Source organism: Xenopus laevis, chromosome 5L (genome assembly GCF_017654675.1).
Source record: "Xenopus laevis strain J_2021 chromosome 5L, Xenopus_laevis_v10.1, whole genome shotgun sequence".
Classification (NCBI taxonomy): Eukaryota; Metazoa; Chordata; class Amphibia; order Anura; family Pipidae; genus Xenopus; species Xenopus laevis.
This window is the reverse complement of record NC_054379.1, coordinates 100,128,237-100,155,781: the sequence shown is the minus strand read 5'-3', so window position 1 is coordinate 100,155,781 and position 27,545 is coordinate 100,128,237. Positions and strand designations below refer to the sequence as shown.

Genomic DNA, 27,545 nt, shown 5'->3' with positions numbered 1-27,545 from the left:
TGAATGTATAACCATTTCCCTTTGCTTTCTTTCTCTTAAATGAAGGTGCTACTATATCAGTTTTCATAATCTCAGCCTAAATTGCTGGCTGGGCACAACCTTCCTTATTATTTTTCCATAACCATAACATTCTGTTATAATCTCCTTGTAAGAAACCAGCCTATAGTCAGTGGGGTGTATGACTCAAATGGGTGTATGGTCAGTCGAATTTAGCCATGTAGAACCATGGCAAATATGCCAAATCTCCTTGCATTGGCCCGTTGATGCTGCAGTTCGACAACAGTTCAATCAATAGAACTGTTATTTTATTTTGTTTTATTTTAACTTTTTGTTTTTTGTTATTTCTTCCACTAAAGAGGCCAATACCTGTAATTGCAAGAAAAGTCATATTCTACTTTAGGTTCTTACAAGGACAATGAAAACAAATCAGCTGTTCCCTGACCGATTACTTACAGGAAATAACAAAAACTATATATATTTCATCATTAATACATTAGGCAAAAAGTATGTTTAATATGTATGTTAATTGTTGATGACCTGGCCTGTGGGACACTGGCACTGAACCTGGGAATCTATTTAAAGTCACTGCCATAAAGCAAGAATGGGCTTCTGTTCTATGACTGAAAGGAAAACTATATAGTCACTAAAGTATCAGGATATAAACATTTTTTTTTAAAAAAAAAATAAATACTTTTTATTCTGGAAAAAGCATCTCTTTTATAATAAAAAATTAATTGGTGAGGGGGTTAGTTTTAAATTAGCTTGCTCATATTTTGGAATGCTCATAGGACATTTTCTTACTCATATCATATTAAATTTACATTAACTGTACTGGAGGAAGTGAGTTCTGATTTAACACAAAAAATGGTGCTCAAAGCCTCTGCTGTAATTACACTGAAGGAATCTGGTGACATCATCTGAGCGGAGAGACAAGCCAGACCAACAACATGCAATTACTGTTTAAATAAGGAGTTTAGGTGGATTCAGTGTGTTATTATTGCAGCAGCAAAAGCATTTATTGGCTCCAGACACCAGCAGTTTCACTTCTATTGCCCTTATGAACCCATCTGGTTCTTCCTATTTGCTCAGGGCTACCACTTGCTCTTAGGTTAATATTTTTAGCGATAGCTCAGAGGAACATATTCCTTGCTGAACAACACCTATTAATTCAGGAAATTATGTTGTTAGGAATCTTTAATAAAAAATATGCAGGAAAGCATAATTATAATGTACATTTCGTATTGGTAATCTGTAACTGCTCTTTTTGGCTGCCAATTTGGAGAAACAAAACAGAATGAAACAAAATGATGATTGTAATTTTTATGCCAGTAACATAATTACTTTAATTGCCAAATAACTCGTCAGAATATATTTTCTTGTCAAGGAGTTTCCCTTTCAGACAGTAATACAATTGCACCTCCACCCAAAATTTTTTTTTTTGCTTAGTGAAAGGAAATCTAATTCTAAGTAACTTTCCAATACACATTAATTAAACTAATGGTTTTAAAGTTTGCTAATGCAGCATAGTATGCGTACATTCTTTGTGAAATTATTCTCATAATATCTTGGTATTTAAAGGGGAACTCCACACAAACATAACTTAAGCTTTTTGAAAAGTAAACATAATTTTAAGCAACTTTGCTATATACATCAATTTAAAAATATGCAAACTTTTCATGATTTTTAATGGTTTGTAACAGTTCCCTAAGCCTAGCCCCCTGCTTTTCTGCTGATCTTTCTGACTACTTTGCTGAGCTGTCTGACTACTGTTACTTTGTATCAACAGCCAGCTGTCCTCTGCCAGCATCCTCCAAACACCACAATTCCGTGATTTCAATAAGGAACGGAACATCATAGTGCAATGCATTGTGGGCTATGTAGTTCCTGCATGCTGTCTGTAAGCTGTGGAGAAGTTGCTACAATTTGTAACATCAGTGTTTTAGTCCCTCCTTCCCTGCCAGGATTTCAAATTATGCAGAAAGAGATGAACCGTTAAACAGTTGGATTTCAGCATAGAAAATGGCATTTATTCATACTTTTTGAAGAAACAGTTAACTGTGATGGGTATATTAGGGGTTTCTGTGTTATGTGGGCCTCTTTATCAAATTTTGTTTTGAAAACCAGAGTTCTCCTTTAAGCAATTTACACTAACTGCTTGAGATTTCATTGAACTGATGTAATTGTCACAGTTAATTACTAAAAGCCAACAGTGTTTGCTCTGAAAAAGCTCTATCTATAGTATATGCAATTTTGATCCTATCAAACAATAAATTCTTTGGCTTTATTATTATGTTTTTTCAGGTCTTATTTTGGATATAAACATCAAATTTGTTTGTTAAAAATTACAAGTAATTCTATTTTACCTTATCTCTGCTTTTTTCAGCAGCTCATCCCACCTATGCTCTAAAGCATTCAGTTGCTTCAAGATCTTTTCTTTATCTGCTTGATCAGCAGAACCAGCAATCTTTTCCCCTTCTCGTTTTATTACATCAACGGTAGGTTTGCGGTCATTCAGGAGTCTCTGAAGTAACTAGAAGCAAGATAATTTAGTATGAGAAAACAAAGATGTATTATGCACCTGGGCCCACATGTAGCTAGTGATAGAAAAGCAGTACCTTTTGCTCTTGCAGTTGTGCTTTCACCACTTTAAACTCTGCTGATGGAGGTTTCTGACTGGCAATCAGTTCTTCTGTATCTGTCAGCCAGCTTAGAAGAGATTCCAGAGCATCCTGAAACCTTCCACAGTGAAGGAGAGCTTCTTGTAACTGAGCAGCCCTCTGAGCAACCTATAATTGAAACAGCAAATGCCACAATATTATTGTAAAAGGGTAACATGTTAAAAGTAATGGGATCACTATTTTATGGTTTATTTATTAAAATGGTGTCTCATTTGGTGTGTTGTCCCATAAAATGGTTTTAAATAGAATATTAATTAATAGTGGAGTCATAGTATTGATAATCTGGTATAACTGAAAAATAAAGAGCCAGAGCATACAAAATGTGGCCAATAAGCAACGACTAGAACAGGCACTATTATCCAACCAGGAAGCTGTTGCTGTATTGGGTGGGATACACTATCCTCTAGTTATGTCAACAATAAACACTATAAACTAAAATAAGGTGTATAATGCACTCCAATACAATAGGTGAGTGAGACTTAATCAGGGTTCTTGAGAAATACAAAAAGAAACCTTAAACTAGAGCAACACTCCAAGCTGAACTAGATCACAACAAAATAAGAAACAGTATCCCCTAATGTAGTTTTTGGAACAGCTCTAATTTGCTAAGTTTATGCCCAGAGTTGACAGCAAAAATGGGTGCATTTTGATATTTGCAGTCTTTTAGTATGTGAGCCCCATGGTGTGGCCAGGAACCTGATGTTGTCACTGACCAACATTGCTCAAGAGAACCAGAGAGTTATGAGCTTGCTCCGATTCTCAAGGACATTTATAGCACAAGAATAAGAGTTATATAAAAGTACCATTTAGAAACACTGATCAGTGTGAAAATAGATAGCAGGTTGTAAACTGTGTACACAATACTTGTACTTAAAAGAGCCTAATACAAATGATTGTTGCAAATAAAGTTCAAGCATACAACCCCATCAAGACCTATGTTTAGAGAGGGAACAGAATGTTAGAACATCATTATTGGAGTGGTAGAAAAGACAGAAAAAAAGGAAGAGCAAATGAGTTCAGACTAGAAGTACCTTGTTATTCAGAGTATTCCATCTCACGTTCACTTCCTCCAGATCATGTTCCAAGTTCTCAGTGCTAGTATTTTTAGCAGCGCTTTGGACAAGGCCCTGACCCAACCGATTCACCTCTTGCAGACGGGTTTGAAGAGGATCAGTTTCTTCCTTTTGGAAAGCCTGCATAAGAAACAAACAATGGCAGTTCAAAAAAAACATTATTAGAAATAATCAACATGCAATTAAACATACTATACAGTGTATATTTATTAACTTCTCCTTCCAGAAAACTTTCGTATATGACAAACCATAGTTTTGCTTTTCTACCCAATTCATGAACATGCATACAGCTGCATTCAAAACAATGGCGTCAATGCCTCAAGATTAGGCGAAAGAAAAATGACGATATAATTATCAAGTATCTCCGCAAACATGAACAATTTAAAATGATTTTGGATTTCAAGGAAACTTAGGAAAAATAAACATATTTTTGTTGTTACTAGATAGATAGTCTTCATGCAGAGAAAAACCAATAAGAGTAGTTTTGGTTTGTAATGTCAGCAATATCTTCAATCAGAGGTTCCAGATGTAGAGCCCTCTTGCTGTTGCTAAATTACACATCCCTGCATCCATCAATCACAAAAATCAGCCCTGTCAAATTCACAGCCCTTCCTGCTGGTGTGAAATACAAATCCCAGTTTTCCCAGATGCTAAGGAATGCTTGCAGTTGAAAACTGGTTACATTTCTGATATTAATGGTGTACTGGTTTGAAACAATATCAATCTATCAAAAAGTATCAATGCTATTACTTTACTAATAAATTGTTCTGGTCAAGTATAACATTTACAGTTATTACTACTGTCTAAAAAAATTTGCCTTCCACTGCTGGATTACCTAATACTTGGGGGGAGAGAAATGTTCAATGATCGATCCCTCTCTTTTTATCTGATTATTTAAAGCAAATTAGGGGAGGTACTGTACATCGTACTTTGATTATACTTGAATTAAATAATAAGCATTGCATTGTATTTTTGTACAAAACAGTAACAATTTCTGCTTAAAGGGGATTTAAACAAAATAATAAATAAATAATTGATGTAAACTTACTGCTCCTGTGAGCAATTTTGCCATTTTGTCAGTTTCTGACTTTACAGTTCCCCCATGAGACCTGTTTATCTTAAATAGTTAAATTGATATCTTTGTTTATCTGAAATCGTTACTAATATATAATATATAAATTAATATATCCAAGTGCAGGCACTGAGTATTCTGGACTCTCTACCAAAAGCCTCTTTATTTAATTGTTTCAGAAACTTTGTATCTTTTTCTGGCATCAGTGCAGGACATCAAACAGAAACTGGGGACATTTCAGTAATAATCCAGCACTTGGGGCTGAGCTGTCAAATTTGGGACTGTTGAGAGGTATGCAAACGTGAATAGATAGTGAATAGATAGTGACTAAATACTTAAACTGCTACTGATACACTGCATATAACGGCATACTCGAAAAGATGTGACAATACAGTCATGAAGTGTAGCAAAAAAGTGCTCATTCCCCAACTATTTAACATTTAGAAAATAGTTAAACCAAATACAGATTAGGTGACAGGGTGTCTGTAGAAACACCAAGTTAAATAAGTAGATCTGCCCCCAACCTCACACCCTACAGTCATTCAAAACCTAAACACATACATTGGTGACACTCCTGGCAGTTATTTGAACTGAATAGATTCTAATTAGATTCATATGTGGAACCATTTCACACGTGTATAACTTGAAAACAAAAAGGGTTTCATTGTTTTCGTTCTGCCAGACCTCACCATGGAAGATGTCTTCACAGAAGAGCTGCTCTAAACACATACTTTTCAACACTTAGGAACAACGTGCTGCAACTTGTTGTTTTATCAAGATTACCAGGAATTTATAAATAAAGAATGTGACCAATTAGCAAGTGGCTGTGCATCCGCAACTGTCAGACCTGTTCCATTTAAATTACAAATCCCTATTCAGATCCTGTACTTTAATATAGTCTTCTGGCAAATCTTCCCAAAACGTTTTTTCTAGACACAATATATTTTATTTCACTGCTACTAGATTTTGAAACATAAATAAATAAAATAAAAACTAGCAGTTTCTATAAACAGTAGTAATATAAACACTAAGGGGCAGATTTATTAAGGGTCGAATTGAAAATTCAAATTAGAATTTTCGTATTTTTGTTATAGTCAAAACTCTCAAATTTGAATTGTGAATTATCCAAACTCGATTTGAGTTTTAATTTGAATTTAAATTTCATATTGTGGCCCTTTAAAGGAGAAGGAAAGCTACAGAAGCAGTTTATTGCCAATAGATTAGCCACAATAGTACAAGCTATAACCCTATATTAATTCTGCAGAATGCTTTACCATACCTGAGTAAACATCTCTAGACTTTGTCTCTGTTTGTTTAGGATAGCAGCTGCCATATTGGCTTGGTGTGACATCACTTCCTGCCTGAGTCTCTCCCTGCCCACTCATAGCTCTGGGCTCAGATTACAGCAGTGAGGGGGGGGAGGGAGGGGAGAGAGGAGCAAACTGAGCATGCTCAAGGCCGTGCCCTGGAGGTTTAAGCTGAATACAGGAAGTCTGATACAGAAGCCCATGTGTACACAATAGAAGGAAAGAAATGTGGTGTTTCTTTTGACAGAGGACTCAAAGCAGCATTACTTTGATGATGTATAGACCTTTCTGATAAAGCTTATTTACTTTTTACCTTTCCTTCTCCTTTAAAAACTTGAATTAGACTATTCACCACCTAAAACCTGGCGAGTTCATGTATACTGTAAGTCAATGGCAGAGGTCCAGGCATACATATGGACGTTACTAGCCTTCCTGACATTAAAGCTTTTTTCGGAGAAAAAACTCCAGTCGAGTTAAGTCGAATTCGATTCGAATTCAATTCAAGTTTTTGCGTCTGTAAAATTTGTGCGAGTTAAAGATATTCAATTTTTTTAAGTAACCCCCAATCGAATTTCAAGTAAATTCGATTTTAAAGGAGTTTAAAAAAACTCACATGAATTAGAAAATCGACCTTTGATAAATGTGCCTGTAAAAATCTGGCCATGCATCCAGCTTTAGCAGTGCCCAGGTTTGCAATCATTAAACACAGCTTTTCTGCAGTACCTCTGTTACTGGGCTGCTATACAATCCTGCATGACAGTAAACATATGTTTTGACTTTGGGCTTCATGTACTGGCCCCTATGAGCTTCAGTGTAATAAAAGTATGGTATTCATTGGGTTATCGCAGTATGTCATATGCAGACCAGGACATTCTTATGAGCTTACCCCTGATTTACTTCTGACTGCTGGGCAATGGCACCAAGGGGTATATTTATCAAAGAGTGAAGTTAGAGATCGCCCAGTCTGCTATAGTGAAATACCGCATCTTTCCATTCAGTTCTATGGGATTTTTAAAGGCGTATTTATCAAAGGGTGAACTTTCACTTACTCTTTTAAAAATTCCACAGAAATGAATGTAGAATGTCGGAGTTTCACTCTAGTGGACTGTGGTGATCTCAGACTTCACCCTTTGATATATATACCCCCAAAGGTAAAGTTTACTAGAGTAAAATACCGCCTCTCTCCATTCATTTCTATGGGATTTTTAAAGGCGTATTTATCAAAGGGTGAAAGTGAAAGCACGATTTGATAAATATGCCTTTAAAAATCCCATAAAAATGAATGGAGAGAGGCGGTATTGCCCTCTAGCAGACTGTAGCGATCTCTAACTTCACTCTTTGATAAATATACCAATTGGTGTCATTGTCCAGCAGTCAGAAGCAAATCACGGGCAAGCTCTCACACATAATCATATAAGTGATAAATCAGCAGTGCATACAGATAGTTTGGTTATGTGAGCCAGCTTTTATCCGAATTGGTAGGTGTAGTCTCATACAGCAACCCCCACATAGTATACAGCATAAAGGTGCTTATTGAAATTGGTCCAGGAAAACTAATGTACAATTTCTGTGTATTTACATTTCCAGGACCATGACTTTTTGTATCTTTTATTTTTACAAATAAAAAATAAATAATAATAATAAAAAAAATGCTTATTGATGGTTCTATTTCAATGTGCAAAATATTTATATTGAAAACAGGTCTTTCTTACACAAAGTATCTCTCATATATGAAAGACTAAATCGAACCGTTGTAATACTAGGAGAGAAAACCAAAAGGAAGGACAGCCTGCCACTCCAAAATAATTGTCATGTTTTGTACTAATCTAGACGGCGCAAGGATATTCCAGAGTTAGTTCTGCATTTCCTAACAGCTTTCTGGCAGTTCCCAAAATCAAGAGTGAAAACAGAACGTAAGTCTAACATCAAACAGGTAGATTTCACAGCACAGCTGAGAAGCCTGGCCACAGCCATGAATTTGTTTCCAAAGTCGTGATAAAACTGCTAATTACACTGGGATAAGAAACAGACACTCTCTCTGCCACGAGAACATACATTTTATTTCACATTCCTTTATATTTTTGCATGCATTTGAAGACATGGTGAATAAAAAAAAAAGAGAAAACATGTAAGTGACCCATGAGCTTTTCTAATTGCTGCATTAAATCTATCTATCTATCTATCTATCTATCTATCTATCTATCTATCTATCTATCTATCTATCTCTCTATCTAAAGATTCCCTCTGATAAAGCAGAAAGTGCAGGATGATAGACAAAACTCATGAAACCTTTCACAATAGCCAATGGTATGTATGGGGGTAAATTGCACTACATCGCTACAATATATATAGGGAACCTAAAACCTATTTCTACTCAGTTAACATTAAAATAGAACCTATTTTTAACCCTTGATACCGTTCCAAACCTATTACAGGTTATCCAGAAACCCGTTATCCAGAAAGCTCCAAATTATGGAATACCTGTCTCCCATAGACTTAATTTTATCCAAATAATCCAAATTTTTAAAAATAATTTCCTTTTTATCTGTAATAATAAAACAGAACCTTGCATTGATCCAAACTAAGACATAATTAATACTTAACGGAAGCAACCCCGGCCTATTGGTTTATTTAATGTGTACATGATTTTCTAGTAGACTTAAGGTATGAAGATCCAAATTACAGAAAGATCCATTATCCGGGAAAACCCCAAGTCCCAAGCATTCTGGATAACAGGTCCCATACCTGTACTTTTTTATTCATACAGTTGGTTTTAAAAACGAACTGCCCTTATTTTAACCAATCTAAAAAAGTTGATAATTAAAGTCATTTGTTTTCATATAATCAGTCCTAAATTGGGACAGCGCAGTCCAATTATTTTGATTGGACCCATACCAGAAAGGCAAGTTGATAAAAGAGATATTCAAGAGGCACATCAAGCCACCCACCAAGGAAATTCTTAAGTCCTCTTGAGAAGAGCTGATAAAGTGTTTAAAGTCTGGACAAGATTACTGAGCCATTTCTAGGGTTGTAAATCTGAAGCAAACCATGGTCTGAACACTAATGAATCAACCATTGTAGCTATCAAGTAACAATCTCACCCCTAAAAAAGTGTAAAATAGACTCAAAAGAATTCTTTAAAACCAATACAGGGAACTGTAGTCATCTCTTGCCTCAGCTCATGGCTCAACCATATGTAAAAATGCCAAAGCAGAAAGTGCAGGATGATAGAAACCTTTCACAATGGCTGTTTTTAAAGCTCTGACAAGATATATACTACAACACTCAGTGAGGCTCATATATAAACACTAGGTAAATTTGCACCTGGGCAGTAACTTATGGCAACTCAATGCTTTCATTGTTCAACCTACAGGTGGCTTAAAAAAGCTATCTACTGATTACTATGGGTTACTGCCCAGGAGCAAAATTGCCCAGTGTTTAAAAATGAGCCCAGTATGAGTCTTATAAAACAGAGAAATTTAAAGGACTACTGAATGCTAAACCCAACCTACAGAATTGTGTCCAGTGCAGGTAAGCGCCTATTCTAGTATAGTTGTATGGTATCACTCTATATACATCTACAGCAGGTATACCATATTTGAAGTAACTATACTAGAATTTATGAAGGGGATAGTATCCTATTGGATTATGGAACATTAGTATCAGTCATTTAAGGATGAGCTGTAGCCTGCTAATGATATAAAATGGAAGTGGCTAGTGCAATGCTGGGGTTCTCTGTATATCCACGGCATCCTATTACAGAAACACAGAAAATCATATTAGGAACAAGTTACATAATTTTGCATATATCTTAGGTGACCTAAATGACTTGATTTTTGGAAGGAAAGGTACACTGGGACATGCAGTAGTGTGCGGGCCGTACAGAGGGGGGCGGGGCCCGGCTGTGCATCACGCACCAGGGCCCGCCCCCTCTGTACGGCCCGCATTTTCAGTGGCGCATGGGCTGCCGGGGGGCCCTGAGGGGGTCCGCTCGCACCCCCTGCTCCCCCAGTAGTTCCGCCACTGGGGACATGCAAAATATGTGTAAGGCATATCATACACCTCAAATGTTGTAGAACTCTTCTCTAAAGGCACACACACTACCAAAGGCCTATCTTTCCCTTTGACACAAACAGTAAGTAGTAGGGAACAGCACATACACATACAGACTCCCATACTGCAACTCTTTTAATTAAAGCATTATAACATTATTATGCACAGCTGCATCCCTGGCAGAGATGGTGCTATTTGTGGCCTGATGCATTGGCTGCTGATGGTATCTATAAAGGAGATAAGTGTTTTTGGTCACATTTGTTTCAAAGTGATATCCTTGTTAATGTAAAAAGCCCGTCATGTAAGTTTAAACTAAAAGAACTGACAGGTAATTGAACAGTTATTAACAAACTGAACAGGTATCATCTGATCCTAAAATAAGGTGCCCTTCAGCTATTCAAAAAGTATATAGCCTGGCACAAATCCCATCATTACACAGCTGGGTCTCAGGTTGGATGAGATTGTTCCAGACAGTTATAATAAGATTCTGCAACTCTGGTAAGAATCAAACAAATACAACAAAATCCTGTACATAGATATTACCAGAATCTAGTAATATGATAAAAATATCCTAATAAAAATAGGCAATGCAGAATATGTATTTCTGCTGGAAACTAGAACCGAGCAAACCATCTGGGGTAAATTGAATTCATCTGAATGGTAGTGACTGGCATTGTAAATGTATTGCTTTGCTAGATTGCAGCTGCCTGCCACATGGACATTATATGGCCCGTATACAGCCATTGCACTCAACTTTTGGTTAATAAAGGATAAAGTGGTCCTCTGTAAGGCTACACATTTATTGTCATTGTTACTTTTTATTCCTCATCTTTTTTAATCAGGTCTCTCCCATTTATATTCCAGTGTCTTGTTCAAATCAACGCATGGTTGTTAGGATAATTGGGACCCTAGCAACCAAACTGCTGAAAACTGCAAACAGAAGAGCTGCTGAATAAAAAGCGAAATAACTCAAAAAACACAAATTATAAAAAAATTAAAACCACTCTCTACACCATACTTAAAGTTGACTCAAAGGTGAACAACCCCCTTTAAATTATAGCTACAAATGCACACAATTGAATAACTGTACATTGTAACTTACTAAAACACAGATTTGTGTTTTATAAACAATCTGCAATAATTTCTGGTTACTATGTTATATGTATTCAGCAGGAATATATTTTATATCTGGGTCATTGTGGTTATGAATATCTTGGGAACAGGCTTCACAGAAGCCCAGAGAATGAGCTAGCAAGATAGGCCACTTCAGTTTATGATTGACTTTCATTAATTAGAATTATTGATACCTCTAAATTCTGATATTTGTGGCCTATCAGCCTATCATCGTTTTGGGTGCCCTTCAGTTTGTTCATAAAATGTATCACATAATCTCCAGATTTAGTTTTCAACAAACAGTAGGTGCTGTCATTAGAATTAATGAAACCACATCTTTCCCTATGAAAGATAAAACAACAAATACTGTAAAATAATATATCAATTATCTTTTAGAAATATATCACATTTTTATGTGCTTAAACTGAAACTAGTGTCATTTAACCTACATTAATAAACAACTAAACAATAAGGCATAAGTGATGCCATCTGGCAACAACCTTTGTTCACAGCAGCTGGAAGCAATGAATGTTATCAGAGACTAGTCATTAGAGTGACCAAATAACCTTTCTCCCTTCTATTCTAGGTTGTCTTTCTATGAATATGGAAAGGTCTGGACATCTGTTTAACAGAACTAGGCTGGCAAGGCTATAAGGAAAGGTTAGTGTTTAGAGTGTCTGTCATCTGAACATGTAACAGATAGAAGCTGCTAAACAGAACTGTCCTAATAAATCCCACTATACCCAGGTTTAGGAAAGTTGTGAAATGCAGATCTTCTGTCAGTTACTGTGGGAATGTGGTTATTAGAACACATTTCTCATGGCAGGCAGATGTTCTAAAAACACCATGTGAACCTGCATTCACTGGAACAGATGTTAAAAAGAAATGTACCTGTGTGATCCAAGTGTTGGTAAAGGATATCTCCTAAATCATTAGGTCACTAATTACCTTTGCAGATACACAGTCTTGAAGAAGCTGCCACTTTAATTCTGGCATCCATCCTCTGATTTGCCTCACTGGGATGGTTTTTGGAAGCAGCACTGAGTACCCAGATTTTAGATCCAACGCTGAACCCATTAACCTCATAGATTCAGCACGGACCATGTGGCAATGATCTGGGTCCAGCCTCTGTAAATCCATATCAGAAGAGATATGATTAGAAGTACCATTTCTTACACACTTAATTCTGCCAGACACTTCTGGATCCGCTACATCCTCAGAGAAAGCAATACTTTGCTGTAAATTCTCCACACAGGCAACTGAATATTCACTGTCCAAATCCATTTCTGAATTTGGGGTGCTGTGGAATCCAGGACTTTTGGAATCCGTTGTACTGTTTGCAGCCACATTGTAGTCCCCGTGTGCCTTAGCATACAGATGGAATGAAATGTGTTCATTGCCATTAGAAATCCCTGAAAATAACTCATCCACCAAGTTGCTGCTCTCTTGATCCTGATGTACCATTGTCGAATCCTGCTTTTCCTCTCCATCAACCTGTGGACTGCATAGTCCAGAATCCTCTTCTGATGTTAATGAATTTCTTTCCTTTCGATACTTGCCAGATCTGGATGTGTCCGACAGTGGGCTTTCCATGCACGAGGTATCACTTCTAGTAACATAGTCTGCCAAGTTTGTTGGCACAAACTTTCGCCAGGACCTCCTGTGCTCCCTTTTCTCTGTTTTAGTTCTGTTTCTGTGTTGGCCCCCAGGCCGTATAATGTCCCTATTTAACTTGAGTGCATCAAAAATCATTTTTTCGTCCAGTTTGTTTTGCTCAATTTCTCGGCTTCTAAATTCACTGCAAGAGGCCAGGGCACCGTTGCTACACAAGGTGCTACTATCCAGTGTTCTATGGCTATAGGGTAAGGTGCGATCGGTGAAATGCCTCGAGGACAGGCTACCTTTAGAACCAGAATCAATCTGTTCATTTAGCCTGACTGTGTCATAAATTGACCTTTGAGGGACATAACAGTCCTCAATATTAAAGTCTTCTTCTTCTGCCTTTCCAACACATGTTGGATTCTGACGTAAACAGTCAGGCCTGCTCAGTGGCTTTCCCATGTTTTTAAAGGGCTATAATAAGCAATACATGAAATAGAGCATCACTTTATATACAGCACATAATCCATGTGTTTTTATAGAGCTAAATCAATCACGTTTCAGGATTAAAGGAAACAACTAGTTCAGCAGATTTGCATAATAAACAAACAATAAAGTGCTGCAACGTGTGAAAGAAATACCTTATTAATGAAAAAATAGGCTATTGTCCCCTTGGTCAACAGCTATCCATGGGATTTTGGGTTTGCGGTTTTAAAGGTGTGTTATAAATCCACAATTTTTAACCATCCAAAGGAAAAATAGTACAAAAGACAATCCTTTTCAGGCAATTCATTAACTGGAATCCATTTAAACAGCTTGTAAAATACAATCTCTACAACCAACAAATGTAGCGCAAGGTATAAGAGAGCACAGACAAAGTTTAAATCCAGAGCCATGACGCACTTCTGGGGAACAAAACGAAACTTTCATCCAGGATCGTCTTTTATAAATAGTGCTGTTTAGTTCTTTTTGGCAGCAATGAAAGATGCTCTCGATCCAAATGGCAGCTTGCTTTCTCATATCACAGACGTCTTTGTGCTGTATTTTGTATATGATTCCCAGAAATCTCTCAGTAGATGACATGGAACAGCTTTGTTATAAAGATAAATGAGACAGTCCATGCTGAAGTCTTCTTTTAGTATCAGCAAACAAAAAAAAAAAGAGTTGGAGCTTACGTAGATTATTTTTCTAAGGCACGGTGCAAAGTATTTTCCATCAGTTCAAGCATAACGTTCTACCAGTTGCTTTAAATAAAAGAAATTCACAGTGTAAGCCTCTGCCTCAAAGTACTTGAAAGTGCAGGAAAAAAGCCAAGGAATACCGGCTTGCGTAGAATTCCAGTGTCTGTGATAAGCTTCTCTGTTCTCCCAGGCTTCCTCTAAACTGACAGACAACCTCCCAACAGTGAGCCGGAGAAACGCCCTCCTTGTTCTTTAAGCAACATCTGCTACTATCCAATTCTTGATCCCAGCTATTATTCTATTGGTAGGTGACTGACCTCTAAGCTCTACCCCTTGTATCTTGTGACCCACACGTCTCAAATTCTAATTCAAGCCTTAAAGTGGCTGCTTGCTTTCCTTATAAGCAGCCTGTCAGAGCTGTGTGTCTCCAGAGGATAATAAACAGCTCAACTAATGTTCAGCCAGGATTAAAGCAGAAAAGCAAAAAAACTGGTGTTATTAATGCTAGCAGACTGTGCAATTAACAAAAACCAATATGTAGAAATAAAGATAATATTTCCCAGCTGAGGTAACAGATGTAACAAACTGTAGTAATATCGTTCTTCTTAGTTTATAGCAGCAAAATGTAACCACTTGTTATTTCAAGGTCTACATAGGCAGTATGTTCCCATATATCTCTAAATATATCTCTAAGGTGACAGGTAGTTAGGAGCGGTCTGACTGTTTTTTGCCTGAACATAGGGAAAGTCAAAATGTTCTCTTGTTCCATTATCTTTAACCCCTTCCTGTCCAGCATCCTTACCATAGATATATGACAATTCTCCCGGTTTTCCCAGGTGTTGAAAATTGAAAGATTTTGCCAATGGAATGGATATTTCCCCATTACGCTCACCTTGGGGTGGGTGAAATCGGGTCGCCAGGGTGAGAACCTCTTCAAGGAGTCAACGCAGTCCTCACCCAGACAGGAGTTTGAAACCTGCCGATAGATATCTGCCCAGATATTGGTCGGGCAGGCTCTTTGAAGGGCCCTATACACTGGTCAGTAAGTTACTGACTTGATCCACAGGCCTGAATCAATAACTTTTATCAGTCTTTGAAAATTCCCCTGTATAAATTAGAAGTGTGTATGCACAGTCAGCATTCAGTGAGGTGGAAGGGCCTGTGCATTAGTCACGTGCAGGCCGGGCCTGATAGCCGTGGATCGGGCGTATTCCGGCTGAACTCAGCACATCCTTTGCGGGTCCCCACCTTAAATTTTTTTTGTACTCTCGTACTCTCGTTCTTTTGTGACATCATTGGTGTGTCGGTGCAGGTGTATATATATATATATATATATATATATATATAGGGGGAGGAGGCGGCTGCGGGAGGCTTCAGGTTAAGGTTTTCTCACTACTGTGCATATGTGCAGTGAGCATTTAATAACATGACAATGGTCCATGTGTATGCGCAGTCATGAAACACTGTTCAGCTCTCTGTCAGCTATGGTGGTTTAAGCTAAAGGGAAAAAAAACCCTTATCTGGAAACCACAAAACAAGAGTTGATGCAAAAGAAAAAAAAAACAGCTCCCAAGAATGCTGTATCACACTGTATGCCAGTGCCACAATAGTATGACTATAAGAAAGCAAGATGCCAGTGTGGATGCTCTGAATCCATGATTCAGTTTGTGGTTGTCTGGCCCTCAGTCTCAGTGATCATTTGGTCGTATTAAATTTGCTCTTGAGCACATTTGGACATAGGCCATACCGGGACTCTTAAAGCAACAGTTCAGTGTAAAAATAAAAACTAGGTATATAGATAGGCTGTGCAAACTAAAAAAATGTTTCTAATATAGTTAGTTAGCCAAAAATTTAATGAATAGAGGCTGGAGTGACTGGATGTCTAACATAACAGAACTTCCTGCTTTTCAGCTCTCTACCTGAGTTAGTCAGTGACTTCAAGGGGGGCCACATGGGACATAACTGTTCAGTGAGTTTGTAATGGCTTCTTAGCATGCAGCTCAGATGCAAAAGCAACATGACCCTCCCTCAAGTCACTGATTGGTTACTGCCTGGTAACCAATCAGTGGAAACCAAGAGAGCTGAAAAGCAGGAAGTAGTGTTCTGTTCTGTTATGTTAGACATCCAGTCACTCCAGCCTTTATACATTACATTTTTGCCTAACTAACTATATTAGAAACATATTTTATTTTGCACAGCCTATTTACCCAGTTTTTATATTTACACTGAACAATTCCTTTAATAAGCACTGACAAACTAAAAGAAGTTCAGAGAACTTTTATTGAACGATGAACATCATTCTAACATCTTTATCATTTTCAACTAGAGCACTTGTTAGGATTAGCAAGCTTCAGTGTCGGACTGGGACACCAGGGGTCCACCCAAAAAACTTAGACCAGAGGCCCACCATAAAACCTAAGACCAGGGGCCCACTCTCAGTACTAATATTCGTCATCTCCTCAATCAACCTCTATTCTCTTAGTTTGTTTTATTTACATACTATAATCTATTATTCCACCTTTGTTCTGATAGAATAGGGAATAGCCATGAAATAGGCCAAAAGTTTACTTCATGAGGGCCCACTGACACCTGGGCCCACCGGGGCTTTCCCTGGTATCCCAGAGGGCCAGTCCGACACTGATGACAGCTTTCTCATATCTTAACTGGGCAAACATTGCAGTAAAGTAAGTGACCACTCGTGCTACGTGCCATGTGTAATATTAAACTTTGCTTCAGGGTATCAATGGATCATGGGACATTCCCCCAAAATAATATTTTTAACTTCTCAATTTATTGTCAGGTACCCTTACCCCCACCCTTGTTCAGATGTAGTTTAAACACAAAAACCTGAGTACGTGTCCAGGATTAATGCCATACGACAGAACTAACAAGTAGCTTGTACAGGTATGGGATCCGTTATCCGGAAACCCATTATCTCTTGTATAATTATCTCTCCAAATTACAGAAAAATACGTTATCCAAAAAGCCCCAGGTCCTGAGCATTCTGGATAGCAGGTCCCATAGCTGTTGATTAGTGATGGGCGAATTTGTGCCGTTTCGCTTCGCCGAACAATTCGCGAATTTCACGCGAAATTCGCGAAATGGCGAAAAATTCGCGAAACGGCGCCGGCGTCTCGTTTTTGACGCCGGCGCCCGGTTTTTTGACGCCGGCGCCCGTTTTTTCCGCGAATTTTCGTGGGCGTTTCGCAAATTTATTCGCTGGCGGCAAATCGCGCAAATTCGCCGCGAATTCGCGCCTGGCGAATAAATTCGCCCATCCCTACTGTTGATGTATGGTATGCAGATCCAAATTACGGAAAAATCCGTTATCTGGAAAGCCCTGGGTCCCAAACATCCTGGATAATAGGTCCCTTACATGTATAAGATATTATAAGTCACCAAGGCCTTCAGCCTCACGTTTCAGTAAGCCATGTGACAGAAATTACATCAATAAGCACAGCTTATAACTGGTGACAAGCACCATTTATAAGGATATAATTAATACTATTAAATAAAAATACATTGAATATTATGATGCAATATTAATACAGATTAATTATATCAAGAACTAGATTCACAAGAGGATCTATACACTCACTGCTCAGTGTTGTTTTTTATAATATATTCATACATAAGTTATAATGTATTATTATTATTATACAAATATGAGAATAACTGCATAGATATAGGGACTAAATTAATGCCATATCTATATCTATGTTATTCCAGCTGTTATTGAACTGCAAAACCCAGTATGTAAATCTAAAAATGCAGTAACTGAAGTATATCACTGATTACAGTTCTAGTGGAAAATTTAAATTTCCCATGTTATAATATTTTGACACAATGTTCAACTGAAGGAGCAGCACATTAAAATGAAAACAACTTAGTTGTAATTCCTGGATTGACAATTGTAACCAGCACTTCCATTCCTGTAAGAAAAATCATCATTTCTTCCACACTGTGAGATGCTTCCTTCTTTACATGTTAATGGTAATAAACATATAAGACTAAAAACTGTTACATTTAACTCTTTACATAAGTTATTGCAATAATAAAACTTATATACGGAAATATTTCTTAATATTTCTTAATATTTAAGAAAACTATATTTCTTACCATAAAAATGTTTAATTGGTGGTTAATGACATCTGTTTCCATGCCAACAGCACCTTGGGACTCTTCATGTTCCTCTACACCCTTAAGTTGGTCAACAAATTGTTTAAGTGTACTATAAAACTCCTCAGTTCGAGTTATGATATTCTCAGTTTCCTCTTCTCTGGATTTTGCTCTGTCAAGTAATTTGTTACACTGTTTATTTAATGCTTCTAGATCCCTTCTAATGCCAATAAGATCGGGTGATGACTCAGTTTCCAACATTTTCTTACAGGTCTTATTTGCATTTTCATTAGTTGTTATTAAATCACTCAGTTTCTTTAGGAAGTTGCTTATCTCCTGTTTTTGACCCTGTAGTTTATTAAGATCTCTTCCCACTGGAGCCATACTGTCAAGTTCATCATCTAACTCTGTGAACTGAGAAAACATCTCTCGAATGCTGTTTTGGAAATGTCCAATTCCTTGCAGTTTAGTCTCTAAGAATGAACATTTTTCTTCTATTTCTTGATGGATAATATGATGTTTTTGCTGAAGTGACTCTGCTTGAAGAAGTAGTTCAGTAACTCCTTCTGCATCAGAGGCGTCTACCACAAGTTGCTGTGCCAGACTTCTGGCAGTGTCTATTTCAGGTTCTAGGATCTGAAGAACCTTTTGTTGAGCTTGCATTATTGTAAGGTGTTTGTTACTACAACCTTGAGGACCAAGGGAGTTGTGAGTGTCTAAATGCTCTTGGGCTACAGCCAGCTGCTTTTCCGTGTCTTTAACAGATTCATGAAATTCCTTGAGACGAATCCCAAATTTCTCCAGTGTGTCCCTCTTAATATGCAAATTGTCAATAAGTTCTTCAACCTGACTGTTCATGTTCTTATTTTGCTCAGTGATCTCTTCTTTATCTGTCTGACAGCAGTTTAGTAGGCTCTCTGCTGCGCTGTTTAAGGTCTCCATCATTCCCCTCTGCTTATCAACATTTTTTTGCAGAACTTTTACTTGCCCAACTGAACTCTCAATGGTGCCTAAATCTACAGAAACTGTAAATTCAGACAGTTTTTGCTGACATTCCTCTATCCATGGTTGAATATTTTCTACCAACTCCTTGTATTTGGTAGCCTTCTGTTGACAGTCAAGCAAATTATTTTTCCTTTCCAAAACCTGCTTGTTAATGGCTTCCCAATTACGTTTGAGAATCGACTGTTCAGACTGTAGGTTTGCTTTTTCATCACCTTTTGTTTTCTGTAGAAGATTTTCAGCTTCTGCAGTAATTTTCTCATAGGTACTGAGTTGGTGCTTTAGAGCATTTTGTACTTCTGTCTGCTGTGTGATTAATGTGTCTAAGATATCAAGCTTGGCTGAAATTGGTGCTGCTTCATTTTGCTCTTTTCCTTTAGTTTGTATCCAAGACTGAAGATCTTCAGACAAGTGATGAAACTTCTGGGAACTGGCAAAATCCATCTGTAGCTGATCCACATGATAACCTATATGAATAAAGTAGAACATATTTAAACACTGGACAAATGTGGTGACATAATTACTATTACAATGACTTAAAAAATCAAAAAGAAATCTTTAGGAATGCTAGAGTGAAAGCATAACACAAACTGGATATTTATTTTTTCTTATAATACTCTTTGCAGAAAGAAATAATCAGTAAGAAGAGAGTATCTGTTTTATCTGTATTTTATAAACTGGTAATCGTCTGTTTGGGGGTACTTAAATTACTTTGATACACCGCCTCTTGGATTGTTATACAGAATCATAACAAACAGAAGGGAAAGAATAGAAAAGACATTATGTAAAAGATAAGAAAAAAGGTCATGCTTGGGAAATATGTACACCCAAGAGTGCTTTGCTACAGGAACAAAAGCTTAAAGGGAATGGTTTATACATGCTGCAGACTGAAGAAATAAAAACTCATATTTAATAATTTTATAACAATTTGTGAATCAAAAATGTTTAATTGGATTAAAAAAGCAAATATGGATCTATTTTTGAATATGCTAGCTTTGCAGCTGAATCCCAAAAACAAGCCACATCTGCAGCTTTTTCCTGACCTGACATTTGTCTCAATATACAAAAGACGTTTGCTTTAGGACTATTCATTTATGTAGCAATGCTTCCCAGACTCACCCACACAAGCTTGTGGAGGTTTTAGTGCAGTGGCTTTTGTTTAAACACAGGATAAAATATTACATTCACTCACATCAACAGTTTAGGGAGAAACTGCTTATTTTAAAAAAGAGATGGGTCATGCCAGGACAGCCAGAAGAATGTGAAACGAGCTTAATACACATCTCTTACCACTGCATGAATACTTAAATGGCCATATAAATTTGATGCTGCCTCATCTAGATGAGAAACTCTGAAACATCTATCTGTCTAATTCCCTTTTTACTTTGTTTAAAATAAATGATGAAAATAAGAACGAAGAATAATCCAATACAGTTAAGTCATAGCTTGCTTGTTTTTGGAAGCCCTTTCCTTTGTTTTTAAAAAAAATATTTTAAAAATGGGATTTGAAAAGCAATCTTCCATGCAAGTCTGTCTCCAAAAAATGAACTCATTTAACTGAAAGATTTATGATTTCATAATCTAGTTTTGCACAAGAATGTTGATCTTCACATTCTTGGAGCAGTTAGAAATCGACGGCATTCTATCAGGTTTTTCAGACATGTTTTTTTTTCTTTAACCAACCTGCTTTTTCTTCCAACTCCACAAATGGCTTTACAACAGTATCCAATTGCCTATTTAATTCTGCTTTCATGTACTCTTCTGCCACCAGATCTGACAGTTCCTGGCAGAGGACTTTGGTCTCTTCTATGTTGTTCTTTTCTTTAGACAAGTCTTCCTGAAGCTGCTTTGCTGTCTGGAGTTTTTGTTTGACAGCATCAGGATGGGAGCTCACCACCATATTGCTGCTTAATGTTGTACTCATGGAACTTAGTTTCTCAGAGAGGCCCTTTAAATTGTTCTGATAATGTGTGCTTTTGACAATAGCCTGTTCAATGCGATCACATCTATCATTCAATTGTCCTGTTAGACTTTCCCATTTACATGCTACAGATGCCAACTGTTCTTTCACAACTTCATCACTGGAAGGGAGCTCACAGGGCCTGTTAAGGATCCTCTGCCCTGCAGAGCTAAACTGTTCATACTGCTGTTTTCGAGCATCAAATTCTTTCAGAAGGATCTAAGAAAGGAGAAGGATTGTTAGGAGACTATGTATCACACCCACTACTCACTTCAACAATGAGAATGATTGTCAGTTCAACCCTGAATCATGTTCGTGGTGGCTTTTTTGTGGTTTGCCCCACAATCGACTGCTCTCTAAACTAAGGTCTGTTGAGCTTAAAGGGGAAGGAAACCTAGTCGGCGCAAACCCCCCACCCCCCCTCCCGTTTGTTGCCCACCCTCCTCCTCCCCCCTGGCCTACCCGTCCCGCTGGGCAAATGCCCCTAACTTGTTACTTACCCTTCTGCGCAGGTCCAGTCCAGGGAGTTCACAGACGACATCTTCTTCCACGTGATCTTCTTCCTGCTGTGAACGGCGTTTTGGCGCATGCGCAGTAGGATCATTTCGCCGGTACGGATCTACTGCACATGCGCCAAAAGTCACGCGCTTGCGCAGTAGATCGTACCGGCGAAATGATCCTACTGCGCATGCGCTGTTCAAAGCAGGAAGAAGATCGTGTGGAAGAAGATGTCGTCTGTGAACTCCCTGGACTGGGCCTGCGCAGAAGGGTAAGTCACAAGTTAGTGGCATTTGCCCAGCGGGACGGGTAGGCCAGGGGGGAGGAGGGAGGGTGGGCAACACACGGGAGGGGGGGTGGGGGGGTTTGCGCCGACTAGGTTTCCTTCCCCTTTAATGAAGTCGTTTGCACATGGATAGGAAACTGGATACAGGATCACTAGGGTGGTTGTTAATGGTACAGATGAAGCCACTTGGATTTGTGAGATAAATGCGTCATGACTCATGGTTAATTGAAGAAACTGCGTTATCTAAAGTCATCTTAACTCATTTAATGCATTTAACCTTTCCATTAGCATACCAAAGCACCATTGTGAACAATGGTGAATGCCTTAATTAGATGGGATGTTGTGACGCAGTTTTCTGTGTTAAATGAGATAAATGGGATATCTGTGTTTAGTTATTCTGTGTCAAACAGACAAACCAAAGTGGCTGCATCTGTACATTCACTACTTGGAATAAGGTTCTTAGTAGGTCCCTCAAGACTCTGCAAGACTCCTGAAGCAATGCCAGTCAGCAGCATCAAGGGCAAATAAGGTCATGAGCTGTAATAACAGGGGCATAGATTCACGGGAGGAGGGGGTCATTCCTCTACTATATAGAGCACTGGTAAGGCCCCATCCCGAATATTCCGTACAGTTTTGGTCTCCAGCGCACAAACAGGAAATTATTGAATAAGAGAGGGTACAGAGAAGGGCAACTAAGCTGGTAAAAGGTATGGAAAATCTTAGCTATGAGGAAAGACTGGCCAAGTTGGAATTGTTCACACTGGAGAAGAGACCCTTAAGGGGGGATATGATAACTATGTATAAATATATAAGGGGATCATATAATAATCTATCTAATGCTTTATTTACCAGTAGGTCTTTCCAGCTGACACAAGGTCACCCATTCTGATTAGAAGGAGGTTCCTGCTAAATATTTGGAAGGAGTTTTTTACAGTGAGAGCTGTGAAGATGTGGAATTCTCTCCCTGAATCAGTCATACTGGCTGATACATTAGAAAGCTTTAAGAAGGGGTTGGATGGCTTTTTAGCAAGTGAGGGAATACAGGGTTATGGAAGATAGCTCATTTCTTATTTAAAGCAGTGCATAGCTGCTAGGGAAATTTGGACACTAGAAACTGGATTCATGAAATTGCAAAACTGGAAAACTGCTGAATATAAAACTAAATAACTCAAATCGTATAAGTAATAAAAAATGAAAACAAAATGCAAATTCTCTCGGAATGTCCCTGTTAACATCATACTAAAAGTTAACTAAATATTAAATAACCCCTTTCAAGTGCTGAAATATTACTAAAGTCAATAAATGGAAGCAAATTTTGACATGCTTAGTACAGATCAACATCAGCTATCATTGTCTCTGTACCCATTAATCTGTAATGAGAACCAAGAATTTCACTGTAAGGTTATATGTGATAAAATGTTATAAAAATATGGTACAGGTATGGGACCTGTTATCCAGAATGCTCGAAACTTGGGGTTTTCTGGATAAGGGATCTTTCCGTAATTTGGATCTTCATCCCTTAAATCTACTAGAAAATCATGTAAATATTAAATAAACCCAATAGGCTGGTTTTGCTTCCAGTAAGGATTAATTATATCTTAGTTTGGATCAAATACAAGATACTGTTTTATTACTAGAGAGAAAAAGGAAATTGTTTTGAAAATTTTTGATTAATTGATTATAATGGAGTCTATGGGAGACGGGCTTTCCGTAATTCTGAGCATACAGAGTAAAGGGTTCCAGATAATGGATCCCATACCTGTATTTGCATTTCACTGGAAATCATTTGCTTATCATGATCCAGACAGCTGCACCAAATAGTCATTGTGTACATTGCTTTCCTGACTTAACTTTGACAAAGTATGTGCAAGACAAGAAATGTACCATATGCCTTTACCATTCCCTAATAAATTAGCTGATGCACATTTCACAGTAATTTGATGATCAGCAGTTTCTCTGCAACAGCAGCATTCAAGGACTACAGTACATTCCATTTAAATGTAACTAATACATAACCTTTAACTAGTAGAATGAGGAGAGCAATCCAAGGCAGAAGATCTAAAACAATGTAGTTTATTTGCAGCTACAAAACACTACATGTTTCGGACCTCAAACGCCCCGAAACATATAGGGGCAGATTTACTAAGGGTCGCATATCGAGGGTTAATTAACCCTCGATATTCGACCAGGAACTAAAACCGTTCGACTTCGAATATCGAAGTCGAACGATTTAGCGCAAATCCTGTGATCGAACGATCGAAGGATTATTCATTCGATCGAACGATTAAATCCTTCGAATCGAACGATTAAATCCTTCGAATCGAACGATTCGAAGGATTTTAATCCAACGATCGAAGGAATATCCTTCGATCAAAAAAACGCAGGCAAGCCTATGGGGACCTTCCCCATAGGCTAACATTGAGTTCGGTAGCTTTTAGCTGCCGAACTAGGGGGTCGAAGTTTTTCTTAAAGAGACAGTACTTCGATTATCGAATGGTCGAATAGTCGAACGATTTTTAGTTCGAAACGTTCGAATCGTTCGATTCGTAGTCGAAGGTCGAAGTAGCCCATTCGATGGTCGAAGTAGCCAAAAAAACACTTCGAAATTCGAAGTTTTTTTAATTCGAATCCTTCACTCGAGCTTTGTAAATGTGCCCCGTAGTGTTTTGTAGCTGCTAATAAACTACATTGTTGCAGATCTTCTGCCTTGGATTGCTCTCCTCATTCTACTAGTTACATGTATACTGAAGACTTGCGGTGAAGTCTTAGAGGAAAGAAGCACCATTGCATCTAAAAACTGGGCAGTGCGCTGAAGTAATTCAGTATAGTAATACATAACCTTTCCTGCATGCGAAAGGGTTATGAGATCCATAATGTTGCTGTAAAATAGAGATGATTTCACAGAAATGTGGGTTGCCACTAGAAATGTCCAATTTCTCTGACAGTAAGCCAGCCTGACAAATAAAAGGAGGACTGTGTTGTATGGGATATGAAAATGAAATTTTAATTCATTTTGAGTAAGGTAAAAATATGCCTTTGTTTCAAATTGGGGACCAATAAGCTGATGTCAAAATTGCCAAATAAAATATCCAGTGCATTATCCTACAAGCAGTAACAGAATGAGTTGATTTTCAGATTTTATTTAGTCATGCATACATGGAGTTTGCAAGCAAGGGTCAATGGATACAATAGAATTTGCATATTTCAGACAAAAGTTAGCTATGGCTGTGTCTGATCTACATAGTTCCAGAGAGACCCCTCATAGCAGAACTCTCCTGTCTATCAGCTGGGGCTTTACAGATATTGCTTGTGAAGTAACTCTAACATTTTTCCTGGCAACTCAAAAGCAGGAAGGCTACCAATTATTGGAGCACAATAGCAAATTAAGGGCCTTGTGTACCTATGTCCCAGATGCAAGCGCTCATTCAGTAAACATCTTGGTCTAAGTAAGGCATACCTGCAATCTACACAATGCAAGCAGTTAGGCAGAAGTAGAGAGACCTACAGCTCCCCCAACTGCCAGTGTCGGAATGGACCGCCAGAACAAGGCCCTGGAGACACACCCGCTCCCCTGCCTGGAACATAGGTAGGCTGGATGCCTACTATATAATACAAGTTTTAGCATACTGAAATAAGAAACGTTGTAAATACAATCAATTAAATATTCTGCATCGTTTCTGAAATAATCAAGTTTATGTTCACTATTACTCTCTCAGCATCTGTTTCTCTTCATTCTGTCTTTATGCAGCAGTTGGGTGTCATTGACAGTTAGATCCAGTATATGTTATGGGGAGGGGGGCTTCCTTTGCTAGCAGATGAATTCGAGCTCATTCAAAAAACTGATTTCAGTACAAACACAATCTAATAAAATAACTGCATTTTGCACAAATTCTGCATGTAGAGAGAAATGATGTCTGGTGATTTTAATAGAGTGAGTTCTAATACATCTTCTAGGAAAAATTACCCCCCTATAAGATATATGGGATCTAACTGTCAATCATTATCTGACAACCAACTGCTGCATGAAGACAGAATGAAGAGAAACAGATGCTGAGAGAGGAATAGTTAAGGTAAACTTGATTATTTCAGAAACGGCAAAGAATTTTTAATTGATTGTAATTAGAAAGTTTCTTATTTCAGTATGCTTAAGCTAATATTCAATTTTAATTTCCATGATAGTTCCCCTTTAACAATCAATGCAAATAAATGTATCAATCCTTTTCATACAATAAAGGAAGAGAAATTGTACAGTGTACTCACCTGAACTTGCTGTTTTTGAGTTTTCAGCATATTTGGATCAATTGAGAGTGGCCCAAGTACACTGGCCATGAGTTCCTTCTCGGTAAGCCATTGTTTCAGCTGCGCCTCTGCTGTCTGGAACTGTGTCAGATCATTTGAAGACTCCTCTAAAGTTTGCTGTCTTTCAGATGCCATCTTGTTAATGTCTTGCCATAAAGAATCTATTGGGCAAAAATTACTAACAGTGATTTCTAAAAAAAAACAATATTCTAAACATTCATATGCTTATATTGCAAAAAAAAAAAAACAGCTTATGGAAATGTGAACACCATTTATTCTGCATCTGAATTATAGAACACCTATTTGTAATAATTAACTGAGCTAAATGAAATAAAATAGTGTTCATATTGCTCTTCTCACTAGGATAGCCACCATTATGCAAATTCTGGCTTTACAACATGGACAGAGGAGAAAAAAACGTATACAGAATGTTTCCGTAACTAAAAAGGATAAAATGAACTATCACATTTCCAGAAAGCTGGACAGTCTGTCAGTTGCAATGTAAACTGTTTATAGTGAGAGTTGCCATCTCTTTCACTATGGATTACATATGAAGTACGCGTCTAGGTTTCATCTGTAATGGAAACATTCTACAGCATACACATCTGCTGCTAGGAAAAAGATACGCTGTACATATATGACAGTTTACTGGAAGTGTGGGCAGCAGAACTTCTATTATGCAAAAAGTCGCCAACGAACGCTAAAGGCTAAAAGTTGCAGGATAAATCATATGTAACCTCAGCCTATAGCAGGTAAAACCTTTATAATGTATTGCAGAGTCTCCCTTTTTGAAAATTAAAAAAACAATAAAACTTTTTGTCAAGATAATCTTAAGGGGCAGTCTATCAAAGGGATAGTTGACATTTACAATAACATTTAGTATGTTCTACAATGTCCTATTCTTAACAACTTTTCAGTTGATCTCCACAGTTTTTAACTGTTTAGGGTTAATGTAATACAAGCTGCTAACTTTGCCCAAGAGCAGTAACCCATAGCAACCAATCTGCAGGTAGAATTTACAGGTCACTTGTTTAAAAGCAAACATCTTATTGGTTGTTATTGGTCACTGCTCCTGGGAAAACTTAGTACCTTTTATTGCATATGGGGGTTTGACTTTTGACTACCTTTTTCTAGCTTTGAATTGGGAGCCAACAAATTATTGCTCTATACAGCTTCACCTACTTATGTTTCTATTCAGGCCCTCTCCTGATCATTTTTCAGTGTGCCATTTACACCACTGCCTAGTTGCTATGGTAAAATGCATGATAGCTGCTGAAATTGCAAGATATACTAGCAACCAGATAG

At 37.7% G+C, this 27,545-nt stretch overlaps 1 protein-coding gene across 17 annotated transcripts in view; it reads right to left on the bottom strand.

Moving 5' to 3' along the window:
* dst.L (dystonin L homeolog) overlaps positions 1–27,545 on the bottom strand; it is a 296,950-nt gene that overhangs the window by 52,998 nt on the left and 216,407 nt on the right. For all 17 annotated transcript variants that reach the window (XM_018263477.2, XM_018263472.2, XM_018263474.2 and 14 more), the window contains 6 exons: positions 26,202–26,401; positions 20,881–21,376; positions 18,196–19,664; positions 3,710–3,871; positions 2,616–2,786; positions 2,364–2,530 (listed from right to left, as the gene is read on the bottom strand). In XM_018263477.2, coding sequence (XP_018118966.1) covers positions 2,364–2,530; positions 2,616–2,786; positions 3,710–3,871; positions 18,196–19,664; positions 20,881–21,376; positions 26,202–26,401 — 2,665 coding nt within the window. The remainder of the gene's footprint in view (positions 1–2,363; positions 2,531–2,615; positions 2,787–3,709; positions 3,872–18,195; positions 19,665–20,880; positions 21,377–26,201; positions 26,402–27,545) is intronic.